The sequence below is a fragment of the Nyctereutes procyonoides genome, unplaced genomic scaffold, assembly GCF_905146905.1.
Source record: "Nyctereutes procyonoides isolate TBG_1078 unplaced genomic scaffold, NYPRO_anot_genome, whole genome shotgun sequence".
NCBI classification, from domain to species: domain Eukaryota; kingdom Metazoa; phylum Chordata; class Mammalia; order Carnivora; family Canidae; genus Nyctereutes; species Nyctereutes procyonoides.
In genome coordinates, this window is record NW_026575082.1 from 39,641,395 (window position 1) to 39,654,864 (window position 13,470).

Below are 13,470 nucleotides of genomic sequence, written 5' to 3' on the forward strand. Positions count from 1 at the left end.
TATATAATTCTTTGGCTATAGATCAGACATTTGTCTTGTTTCATATAATTTTTATTTTTCATATTATTTTATTGTATTTTATTTCTATTTCCATTTGCATCCAAAACAAAGTAAAGCTTAAACCAAAAAATTGCTTATTGGCACATTTTTATAGGTCTCTGTTATGGGCTCTAGATTGTACTCCCCAAAATTCATATGTTGAAGCCCTAACTCCCAGTACCCCAGAATGTGACTATATTTGGAGATGGGCTCTTTAAAGAGGTAACTGAGTTAAAATCAGATCTTTGTGGGCTCTCATCCATGACTGGTGTCTTTATGAAGAAATTAAGGCACAGGCCCTCACAGAGGAAAGACCACGTGAAGACACAAAGAGAAGATGGCCACTTATAAGCTAACAAGAAAGACCTCAGAAGAAACTAATACTGCTGACAACTTGATTTCAAACTTGCAGCCGCCAGAAATAAGAAAATTGATTTCTGTTATTTAAGCCACCCAGTCTTTGGCTTTTTGTTATAGCAGCCATATCAAACTAATACAGTCTATATAAAATACTATTATAACTGTCTTGTTCTTGTATCTTTTATTTAATAAAAACAGGAAAAATGGTTCTTAAAATATATATTCAATCACTTAACAAATATTCATCAAGCATCTACTGTGTGTCAAGTATTGGGATGTGACAGTAACAAACAAAACTCTCAGGTTTTATGGACCTTACAGATTAGTAAACTGTAAAAAGACAATTCTTCTGGAATTATTCTTCATTTCAGAAATAGGCCTTATACATTGAGCAACTAAAAATATATTTTTTAAAGATTTTATTTATTTATTCATGAGAGGCAGAGACACAGGCAGAGGGAGAAGCAGGCTCCATGCAAGGAGCCTGATGTGGGACTCAATCTGGGACTCCAGGATCACGCCCTGGGCCAAAGGCAGACGCTCAACCACTGAGCCACCCAGGCGTCCCAAAAATATTTTTTTAAGATTTTATTTATTTATTCATGAGAGACACAGAGAGAGGGAGAGACAGAGACACAGGCAGAGGGAGAAGCAGGTTCTGTGCAGGGAGCCCAATGGGGGACTCGATCCCAGATCATCAGGATCAGGCCCTGGGCCAAAGGCAGTGCTAAAGAGCAACTAAAAATCTTCAGAGAGAATGAGCTAGGAAAGGAAAATTGAAAAATCAAAATAAATAAATAAAACCCTAACATTGCATCTTATATGATTATATTACTGGAAGCCCTCTATGTTGGTTGGATGTTTTGGGAAGCAGATACTGAGAGAGGGTTAGGAAGGCAACAGGTCTATTAGAAGGAATAGCCTATGAAAGGTCAAAGGGAAAAGAAGGGAATTGGGAAGAGAAACCCTTCAGACTGCAATCTTAGGGAGGAAGCAGGATTGGGAAGAGAGAGCCTCAGACCACAGTGCGGACCCAACAAAGGCTTGGTCAACCCAAATGGAAGCTCCGGAGAAAAGGGCATCTAGTAGAAAAGCTCCACATTGGGCAGAATCAGCCAGGTCCTGGCATTCTGACCATGCTCTATCATTTGCTGGGCGCTGCAAATGGGAAGAGCCAGCATAGTGGCCTCTGCTAGAGAGCTTGGGTGTGGCCTAAAGGCACTCATAGCTGGAAACTGTCAGCTAACTGGGCTCAAGAGTTCTTTCTTGAAGGAAGTTCTGAACAACACCTTCATGGCTACTACAGCCCTCAAAAGGTAAAATAGTAACCTGGTTTTGTTGAGAGGCTTCTTAAAGTCAAGCAATTTCTTTACTCTTTTTTTTCTTTCAAGATTTGATTAAAATTAGAGTTATTTGGGATCCCTGGGTGGCGCAGCGGTTTGGAGCCTGCCTTTGGCCCAGGGCGCGATCCTGGAGACCCGGGATCGAATCCCACGTCGTCGGGCTCCCGGTGCATGGAGCCTGCTTCTCCCTCTGCCTGTGTCTCTGCCTCTCTCTCTCTGTGTGTGTGACTATCGTAAATTTAAAAAAAATCCTTGCCAAGCCTATGAAGCCTGTGCTGACCTCTGAAATTTAAGTAAAGCTTATGTTGCTTTCTGTAAACGATAGACTGCAGAGGCACACAAAAGAATGATCAAAGTAACCAAAGTCAAATAATTATTAAATTATTAATTAATTCATTTATTTTTTCCCCCACACATTGTTGTTTTGTGACTATTATAAGGAATAATTTGGGGCACTGGAGGCATAATCTAGCTAGTGGAATGGTTTTTCAGCCCTGATCTCCCATTAGAATCAGGTGGGAACATTTAGAAACTAGCAATGCCTGTCCTCTCTACCCAGAGATTCTGATTTAACTAATTTGTGTGAAGTCAAATATTTTAAAACCTCCCCATGGCAACTCTAGTATGCAGCTGTCCTTGAGAACCACATTTTTAAAGCAGCCATTCTCAACCTTGTGAGCAATTGTAATCACCAGGGTAGTTTTAGACAAATACTAATGCCTGAGTCCCATTGTTATTGGTGTAAGAGTCCACAGTATACAAATGGAGGTCTGGGTCCTTGGATTGCCCAGGAGATTTATGTAGGGATCCGTGCTGGGGTACAGAATGCAGGAAGGGAAGCAGGTCACATAAAGCAGTTTATGAAGGCAAAAGTATGTTCTCAAGGTGGGATATGGGGCAGGTTCCAGGAGGTGGAACTAGCCTCTAGGTTGTTTTCTGGGATTGGATATTATTTGGTCTCCCAGGGCTAGGAGGAGCTCTGAAGAACAGTGGGGTGGTTTCTAGTGGTGGCTGTTTCCAATTATTTGGAGGACTCCTCCCACAGGTGGGGGGTTGACCCTATAAAGTTTTAATTGAACGGTCATGGCAGCCGTCCCCACCTTGGCAGGAGTTGTACCCGCATCATAGGTGCATTTTAATGAGTCTAGGGGTTACCCTGGAGCAGAGGTAGAAGAGGAGAGTGCATGCTCTACACCCGTGGCTCTGGATCCGTCATCTCCAAGGTCTTGGAAACCACAAGGTAAGAATGTTGTGCCCACGGGCTTTTATTTTTTTAATTTATTTTTTGATAGATTTTATTTATTCATGAGAGACACAGAGAGACACAGGCAGAGGGAGAAGCAGGCTCCCTTCAGGGGAGCCTGATGTGGGACTCAATCCTGGGACCCCGGTGTCTTGATAGCCGAAGGCAGTTGCTCAACCACTGAGCTACCTAGGCATCCCCCCTCCTCCCCTGGCCAAAACCCCCTGGCTTTTTTTTTTAATTTTTATTTATTTATGATAGTCACACAGAGAGAGAGAGAGAGAGAGAGAGAGGCAGAGACATAGGCAGAGGGAGAAGCAGGCTCCATGCACCGGGAGCCCGACGACGTGGGATTTGATCCTGGATCTCCAGGATCGTGCCCTGGGCCAAAGGCAGGCGCCAAACTGCTGCGCCACCCAGGGATCCCCAACCCCCTCACTTTTAATGTGCAGCTTGCACAAGGTGCTTGCATCTAGCTCCTGTCTCTATCATTCCCCTTCAAGGATTTAGGACTTTGCCCCTGGGCTTTCCTTCCTCTGCCAGGCTAGCTTCTACCTAACAGCATTCTAGAGAATTTGATGTAATTGGCAGCTTTAATAGACAGACAAACTTGAGAAACACTGATTAAGGAAAAGAGCACTAGAAGTTGTAAATGTATTGACTATAGAATTACTGACATTAGTGGTGTCTAATTGGGATATCAGGGAAGAGTCTTTTCAGACAGTGGCCATTAAACTAAGAACCAAAGCTTGGGTAGGCAGTAGGCACTGATGATACAAACTTAGGAATGGCGGGAGGTAGTTCTTCCCTGGGAATGTGGTTAGAGGCCCTGAGGATGCAAGGCATTAAGAGCAGGGGGGAAAACTGGCATGAACTGAAGCAGAGAAGGTTGGTTACTGGATTCAGTCAAAAAAGAGTTTGGAATCACTCTTCAATTTTAATCAAGTTTTTCTACCCATAATTTGGCTAATGGGTTAGAAGGGAGAAAAATGGTTGCAGATCCATTGGGAAGCTCTAATGATATTCTATGAATCAGTAGAATGTGGTGATGAAGAAAGAGATGGAAAGGTAAATGGATTTAAGAAGTAGAAGCATTAGGATCTAATTGATCAATTTGAGGGCAGAGAGAAGAAGAGGAAGTCAAGAATTCCACAATTTTGTGGGAAATACTAAATACTAAATATTATATATTATGTACACACATACATTGGTTATTGCTTAAACAGATTTTTATTATTTTTTTAATTTTTATTTCTTTATGATAGTCACAGAGAGAGAGAGAGAGAGACAGAGACATAGGCAGAGGGAGAAGCAGGCTCGGCTCCATGCACCGGGAGCCCGATGTGGGATTCGATCCCGGGTCTCCAGGATTGCAAAATGTGTTTAATGCTTATTTAATGGCAGAGCTGAAAAACACTACAAATTGGCCCAGAAATTGAGGAATATGAATGCACCATGTAATTTTCTTACATTTTAAATGGTTTCCTTTCTCTTCTCTTCCTTGAAGAGAAAGTGAATGCAAAAAATAAAAATAAAAAAATTACTGAAATGGGCAAAACTTAAACCTCCAGCATTAAAAATTTTACAGTAATGGAGTGGTAATCTTATGATATATGGTCTAGTCATATTAAATATAATTGCTAAAATAAAGAATTCTGTATCAATCTAAAAAGTGAAAATTTTGAACTTTCTAAGTACTGTGCATTGAAAATGTGAGCTTTTTTTTAAGTTTTTATTTATTCATGAGAGGCCCACAGAGAGAGACAGAGATACAGGAAGAGGGAGAGGCAGGCTTCCCGTGAGGAGCCTGATGCAGGAATTGATCCCAGGACTCCGGGATCCTGACCTGAGCCAAAGGCAGACACTCAACCACTGAGCCACCTAGGTGCCCTGAAAATGAGAGCTTTTTTTTTAAATGTGAGCTTTTAAGGTAAATTTAAAACTATAGATTTAGACTGACCTCATGCTTCCAAATTGGAAGTCAAAACAATTGATTACAAGCATTCCCATGTTCTAACATCTGCTTCATCACAATTTCCATATCCATACATTTAATGCAATTTTTTCTCTTACCCTGTACAGTTAACCTGTAGAAGCATTACCAAGTTGTTTCAAATCTCTGCAAAAGACTGTGTTCCAAGCATCTCAGTCACTTTCAAACATAGGAGTTTGAAGCAGTTCAGAAACTGCATGTTCAGAAAATGGCATGTGGAAAAGAAATTCAAAATGAACAGAATTTAAGATTGGGGAAGAATTTCAGCTTCTTCATATATAAAGCAAACCCTGCCTATGTATATTAAAATTGCAAAAACAGGTTTTCTTCCCCCCTGCAATTGTAGAGTTGCCATCTGTTACAGTCAAATTTTAATAGGGTACACATAATAAAAGTAATTTTGAGTGTGTACTGATAATACTGTGAATAGCAAAATGTGATCAAGTTCTAAATGATCAACTTATTGATAAAGCAAACTTAAAGGGAATTATTTCTTTAATTACAACAGAGAGTTGGCAAACACCTAGAATAAAATAATATCAAGTCCCTGGAGTAATTAGAATGTTGATACAATGAAATATTGACTAAAGATGATAGTTGCTGTTTTACCCTGATGTGGTGAAGGTTTCATCTAATTATAAAAAGTAAGATACAGGATTTAGGAAAAGTGTTTATAGGAGAAGTGGGGTGAGTTAAAAGCTGCTTGTTGATAAGGACCCGGCATTGCTGTCTTGGCTTCCTTCTCGCACCCAGCACACTGACATGCAGGGTGAACTTTCACCAAATGTCAGTTATAATAAACCAAGTTTGGGGTTGCTAAAAACCAGCTGCTGAGATGTTTGAGAGCTTATTTAGGCTACAGTGCTGGGGCACAAGATAGATACTGTAGGTCAGGGTCAGGCAATACGTCAGCTTCTATAATAGATCTGGAGAAGAGAGATAATTAGATGGATACTCACAGGCTTTTTACTCATTTATTTATTCAGCCATTTAAATCAAATATTTACCAAGCTCACCAGTGTTCCAGAAAATAGCCTCAGTCCCAGACACTCGGCAAGCATCAGGTTAGTCTTTGATCTCCAGGATCTTATAAAGTCAAAGCTTCACCTGTGCTCTGGCCACCTAAGCCGACGGGTGTACTGAGAGAACAGGAGTGGTGGAGTTTCTACTCCTAGATCTAATGTCATTCCTTTGCTCGGAGTCCTCCAAGGTTTGCCCACAGTTTTAAATTTTTATTATTATTATTTATTCATTCATTCATTCATTCATTCATTTATTTATGATAGTCAGAGAGAGAGAGGCAGAGACACAGGCAGAGGGAGAAGCAGGCTCCATGCACTGGGAGCCCGACGTGGGATTCGATCCCGGGTCTCCAGGATCGCGCCCTGGGCCAAAGGCAGGCGCCAAACCGCTGCGCCACCCAGGGATCCCTGCCCACAGTTTTAGAATAAAGTTCAGACTTCTTGGCGTCGCTCACAAAGCTCTCCTTCAGCCTCCCTCTGCATACCTCCTGGCCTCAGTTATGCTCCCTCCTCTCACACTCTGAGAGCATGAATGAGTTATTTTGTTCCTCAAAAGCCCCTGCCCATGCTGCTCCCTTCCTCCGCAATGCCTCTCCCTGAATTCTTTACTGGAAAAATTGTATGGATCCAATTGCTGTTTCAATTCCTGATTTCAGTGTCTGCTTCCCGTGGAAGAGAGCATATGTGCACGTACACACGCACATGCACACGCACACCCCACATCCAAACCTATACCATTGCCTTTTCCGGTGCTCCTATGCTGAGCCTTTGTAATCCTGCAGCATCTTCAACGTGCCTATCACTTAGGTTTGCAATCATTGGCTGTTTTGCCTCAACAAAGTTGCAAGAGGAAGTTGATCTTATTGAATGTTATATAAATAGCACTTACTAATGCATCCGGCCACTAACACGTTCTCAATAAAAATCCTTACTTTATAACAGATGCCAAAAATACCAAGAGATGATTCTGGAAGTGAAGACGTTTCAGAAATGAAATAAGATCCTTAGGTTCTGGACCCTATGTATTTCAATTCGACCTTTTTCTGTCTTTCTGCCTTTTACAACTTTGAGTTAAGTATTTCCATAAGCCTTATCTGTATAAGCTGTGACATAATTTGACCCAAATTTAGAAAGAGACCAGATATTTGTGCAAAAGTCATAGAGTAAGAAAGCAGAGATATTTGATGCTCAGTGAATCCTAAATGTAGTCTCTTCTATCCTCAGTGCTGAGGGAGGGTTCTAAGGGACCTGCCCAAGTTTCTTTGGTCACTCCAAAAAGGAAAGCACAAACATTTTCTAATGAGTTGCTAAAAGTGTCTCCCTGCATAGGTTTGAATGAAAAATAACAAGTTGGAAAGCTCAGAGATATTGTGTGGTGAGAGAAAAAAGTGGTGAAACCCTAGAGATTGATTCACTTTAGACGAACCATTCTTAATATCTCCTTTGTGTTGCATAAATTCACAAGGATGTTATTAATTGAATAGAGTTGATCGTTTCTGTGATTTTTTTTTCCGGCAGTAATAATGTGGCCCAGAGCTAAATTAAGACATCCTTCCACTACTTTGGGCATAGCATTTTTTCTGAAGAGCTGGTTTCCATTAATAGGCAAATCCTTCCTGCCAGAGCAAGCAAATTTGTAATCCGCATCATGCTGGCTGTGTAACTGCCCCAGAGCACATAATCACAGAGTACGTTCCTGTTGCTTTACAGGGATTTGTTTCTTTCAAAGTTGTACTTTGGGGAGACACACCATCTATTTTGTACTCTGGTTTCATGCCTTTCTTTAATTATAGCATCTGATATTTATGGTAAGGAGAAGGAAATACAACTAAAGGTGTACAATTACCTGTTTAAAATATGTGAGCTCACAAATCCTCAAAGTATAAAAAGTTCTCTGAGATGCTATAGACACATATTTCAAATCACAGAAGCATCTCTTACCACACAATTAGGAAATATTTAAAAAACAGGCTCTGGCCACACTATATTCAAGATTTAGCAAGCTCTGAAATGCCCTGATCAGGAGGGAAATGACTGCCTGATGATAACCCCAAAGTTAGTATTAGGGGTATTTGGCAATGCAATAAGATTTGGATTTTTGAGTTGTACTTGGTTTTATTTTTTCATTTTAGGCACTGATTCTATTCCTGATTTAGTAGTGGGAAAGCAATAATTGGGCTTAATACTCAGTTCACCCAGTAAATCAGATCATGGTTGATCCATAATTTCTGTTTGACTCTTGTGGGGATCCACGTATGTTTAATTTGAAATATTTACAGTTTAATTCAGAATGTACAGTTACTTGGAAAGAGAATGTGTAGATTACCTTTTCTACATGTGAAAGGAAAACTCATGGAAACAGTTTGAAGGTAAATATTTCATCTATTGAAGTGCAGGTAAAAATGTTTTCTATCACTTAAGCATAAACAAAATACACGAGGTGATTTTTAAAGTGTATAGGAAAAGGTTTCTTTTCAAAATTTCTTCAGAGGTTGGAAAGAGAACTGAGATGAGTTTAATCAGGAAGTGTAGGTAAGATCAGGCAGGAATAAGTGGGGAAATCATGCACGGTGATGAGACTGAGGCAAATGACTTCAAGATGGATTTACTTGGTGCCCACCCCTGGATGAGTCAGCCCCAGAATGTGGTCTCCTGGTGGGGATGCAAAAGACCCTGTTGGACGTGAAGAGGACACTTTCTAAAGATAATTTTAATTGGCAGGAGGAGAAAATAGGCCTGAATTCATATTATCTAATAATATTCAGAAAAAAAAAATCCACAGAAGTGGGAAGAAATATAATTAAGTCAACACTTGTATCCAGAGACTTTTCAACAAAACAATTTCAGTATCAGTTTATAGGCTGCCATTCTTTTCAAATATGCATGGGACTTTAATCATAATCAACAAATTCTGGGATATTAAACAGAATTATATAGATTGTATTCTCTGATCACAGAGAAATAGGTTAGAAATCAACAGTAAATAACTATTTAGAATCTCCATATATTTAGAAATTAACAGGCACAATAGCAAATATATCCCAACACATTTGAAAAGTTATATAAAATGAAAAAAATTTTAGAAAAACACAATTTACAAACACTGGTGCAAAAACAAATAGAAAATCTGAATCGCCCAATGTCCGTTCAAGACACTGCTCCCATGATCAACTCTAGGCCACCATGAACACTCTAGGCCAAAATGGTGTCATCAGTGAATTCCACTAACATTTAGGAAAAGATAATTCAACTCCTGCACAGATTCTCCCAAGACAAAAAAAAAAAAAAAAGAGGGAGCATTTCTCAATTTATTTTAAAATTTCAGCAGGGTCTGAATATAAAAACTGACAGAAATTTTGAGTAAAATACTGGCAAATCAAATCCAGCAAATATAGGAATAAAACATTAAAACCAAGATTGGGTTTGCTCCAAGAATACAATGGTGTTTTGATATTAAAGGGCTCCAAGTAACTTGCTACACTATGAAAACAAAAGAGAAAAAATGTGACCATCTCAACAGTCGCAAACAAAATATTTGATAAATTTCAACATCCGTTCATGCCAAAAGCAAACATAAAATCTTAATAAACTACCCAAGAAGGAAATGTCCATATGTAGAAACCAATTTCAGGTTAATTTTATGTATAATTACAAAAGGTAAATAATAAAACTTCTAGAATTGGAACCTAAAGGATAAGATCCTGTCATTCTGTAGGAATAGGGCAAGTTCTTAAACCCAATCTCACTAGCTATGAAGAAAAATTTGATAAATCGGACTATATTAATAAGAATGTCATGCAATTCATGAGAAGTCATCAAATAGAAAGTGTAAAAATAACCACCGAGTAGGGGTGCCTGGATGGTGCAGTTGGTTAAGCATCCAACGTTTGGTTTCAGCTCAGGTCATGACCTTGTGGTTGTGAGGCTGAGTCCCACATCAGGCCCCATGCTGAGCATGAAGTCTGCTTGAGAGTCTCTCTCTCTTTCTCACTCTCCCCCGCTAGTCCCCCCATTTGCATGCTCGCTCTCTCTCAAAAAAATACATACGGGGATCCCTGGGTGGCGCAGCGGTTTGGCGCCTGCCTTTGGCCCAGGGCGCGATCCTGGAGACCCGGGATCGAATCCCACGTCGGGCTCCTGGTGCATGGAGCCTGCTTCTCCCTCTGCCTGTGTCTCTGCCTCTCTCTCTCTCTCTCTGTGACTATCATAAATAATAAATAAAAATTAAAAAAAATACATACGTATATACATAAACACATAAAATATTTTTTAAAAATACCAAGTAGAAAGTATTTGCAAGCTGTATAACCATAGAAGCTCCTATCCAAGTATATTACAAATTACTAAGTAACAAATGAGGAAGACAACTTAATAAAAAACAGGTCAATTACTTAAATCAGAAATTCACAAAAGATATTGTCCAATAATCTAATTAAAAACTTTCTATTTCTTTAGTCATCAGGGTCATGCAAATTGTAAATGCAGTAGGATACCGATGCCTGAAAACATCGCTAAAAAAGTTTTTAGTTGCATTACTAAACTAAACTAATTCCTGTCGGCAAACAGGACGTCAGAAGAACTCTACCTCTGGTCACAGGGTGAATTTTACAGAAGCTGTTTGCCATGATCAAATAACACTGATAACTGACCCAATATTTTCGCATTTCTTTTTAGATGATTAACAGAAATACGCCCGCACATGCATCCAAAGGCCACACACAACAATGTTCATACCCACATTATTTATAATAAGCAAACACTTAAAACAACCCCAGTGCCCAACAATAGTACAATCGGTACATTTATCACGATACACTCATCCAATAGGAGGAACCGCGGCCCGCGGGGGAGCGCAGCCGGGGCGGGCGGGCGCGCGGAGGCAGGAAGGGCCGCGAGGGGGCGGGGCCGGCGCGCGGCTCGGGCGGGCGCTTCTCTCAACTTACGTCTTGGCGTCGGCGGCGAGTTTGCTCTCGTGGGCGCCGCCGCCGCCGCCCCGCCGCCCGCCGCCCCCCCCGCCCGGCGCCCGCCGCCGCCGCCCGCCGCCCGTCGCCGCTGCCGCCCGCCGCCGCCGCCGCCGACCCCGCCTCCGCCGCCGGGGAGAGAAAGGGAGGAAGGAAGTAAGTCCCGGAGGAAGCCGGGCAGCGGGGGAGGGAGCGGCCGCCCCGCCGCAGCCGCCCCGCGACCGTCGGGGAGCGCAGGGGCCGCGGAGCCGCCGGGGGCCGCGGGGCGGGCGGGCGCGGCTCTCGCACACTCACCCGCAGGCTCCCTCGCGCTCGCTCTCACCCCCCCCCAGGCGGCCGAGCCCCCGAGTCCCCGAGCCCCGCAGCCCGGCGCTATGGACCCCGGCCCCGCCGCCCGCCGCCCCGCTCAGCCCAGGGCCCGCCTCCGCGCCGCCTCCCCCGGGCCAGGCCCCGCCGTCCGCTCCCGGGCCCCTCGCGCCTCCGGGGTCGCAGGCGGCGCCGCAGGCCCCCCCCGCCGGCCACCGGATCGTGCACGTCCGGGGGGACTCGGAGACTGACCTGGAGGCGCTCTTCCACGCCGTCATGAACCCCAAAGCGGCCAACGTGCCGCAGACGGTGCCCATGCGGCTGCGGAAGCTGCCCGACTCCTTCTTCAAGCCGCCGGAGCCCAAGGCACACTCCCGCCAGGCCGGCACCGATGCAGGCACTGGGGAGCCCTGAGCCCGCAGCATGCTCGAGCTCGTTCCTCTGCAGCTTCCCTGCAGCTGGGAGCCGTGTCCCCGGGGACCCTGACGCCCGCTGGGGTCAGCTCCGGCCCCGCAGCTGCACCCAGCGCCCAGCACCTCCGCCAGTCCTCCTTTGAGATGCCTGACGACGTGCCTCTGCCTGCCGGCTGGGAGATGGCCAGAACCTCCTCTGGTCAGATACTTCTCGAATCACGTCGATCGGACGACGACGTGGCTGGACCCCAGGAAGGCCATGCTGTCCCGGAGGAGCGTCACGGCGCCCCCCAGCCCCCCAGTGCAGCAGAGCGGGATGAGCTCAGCCTCAGGTCCTCTTCCTGATGGGTGGGAGCAAGCCATGACTCAGGATGGAGAAATACGCTACATAAACCATAAGAGCAAGACCACCTCTTGGCTAGACCCAAGGCTTGACCCTCGTTTCGCCATGAAGCAGAGAATCGGCCAGAGCGCTCCGGGGAAGCCGCCCCCACCTCTAGCCCCGCAGAGCCCTCCAGGCGTCCTAGGGGGCGGGGGCTCCAGCCAACAGCAACAGACGCGCCTCCAGCAGCTGCGGATGGAGGAGGAGCGGCTGCGCCTGAAGCAGCAGGAGCTGCTCCGCCGGGCAATGCGGAACATCAGTCCCAGCACAGCCAATTCTCCGAAATGTCAGGAACTAGCTCTTCGTAGCCAGTTACCAACACTGGAGCAGGATGGCGGGACTCCCAGTCCAGTGCCCCTCCCCCCCGGGATGTCTCAGGAACTGAGGACGATGATGACCAGTGGCTCAGATCCCTTCCTCGACAGTGGCGCCTACCACTCCCGGGATGAAAGCACAGACAGTGGGCTGAGCATGAGCAGCTACAGCGTCCCTCGAACCCCAGATGACTTCCTGAACAGTGTTGACGAGATGGACACAGGTGATGCTATCAACCAAAGCACCCTGCCCTCCCAGCAGAACCGTTTCCCAGACTACCTAGAAGCCGTTCCTGGGACAGATGTGGACCTCGGAACGCTGGAGGGAGATGGGATGAACATAGAAGGAGAGGAGTTGATGCAGAGTCTGCAGGAAGCTCTGAGCTCGGACATCCTTAACGACATGGAGTCCGTGCTGGCTGCCACCAAGCTGGACACAGAAAGCTTTCTCACATGGTTCTAGAGCCCTCAGGCAGACCGAATTCCAAACCTGTGAAGGATCTAAGGAGATGAGACGTGTATGCTCGAAATTTCCAAGTAAGCCAGTCGTAGTCTTCTGGCTGACACCGAAAAAGATGAACAGACGTCCAGCAAGATTCTTTCATCCACTATCTTGCTCTTTGTGTCCATTGCTGCTGTTAATATGTTGCTGACCTCTTTCATAGTTGGCTCTAAAGAATAAAAAAAAAAAAACTTTTTTTGTTTCTTTTGCTATTATAACTACTGTTCGTTTTGGGGGCTGGGGGAAGCGAGCCTGTTTGGATGATGGATGCCATTCCTTTTGCCCAGTTAGGTGTTGACCGATCATTTTAACTAAATCCTCAGACTTGGGAGTCAAATGCTTCATGTCACAGCGTTTAGTTTGTTCAGGCAATTGTTTCTTCAGCTGCCTTCGGCCAGTGGAGAAACATGACTTACTGGTCTGCCAAGCCAAAAATGTTGTGTGGATGTTGAGTCCTTAATGCTGATGTGATGAGCTAGCTGAAACCAAGGCTGAAGACTGTTCTGCTTTCCCTCACACTGCTAGCCTTAGTCACAGAGTGAACTTGATTTTATTTTAGGAGCTTCTGAGGCATGAGACAGTTTCCATAGAA

At 44.3% G+C, this 13,470-nt stretch overlaps 1 protein-coding gene across 1 annotated transcript; it reads left to right on the plus strand.

Moving 5' to 3' along the window:
- The first annotated feature begins 2,926 nt into the window (after positions 1 to 2,926).
- On the plus strand, positions 2,927 to 12,839 carry LOC129514518 (transcriptional coactivator YAP1-like). Its single transcript, XM_055333131.1, is given in 4 exon segments — positions 2,927 to 2,982; positions 11,294 to 11,667; positions 11,670 to 11,880; positions 11,882 to 12,839. Coding segments are annotated over 4 exon segments (1,599 nt in total).
- The last annotated feature ends 631 nt before the right edge of the window (positions 12,840 to 13,470 follow it).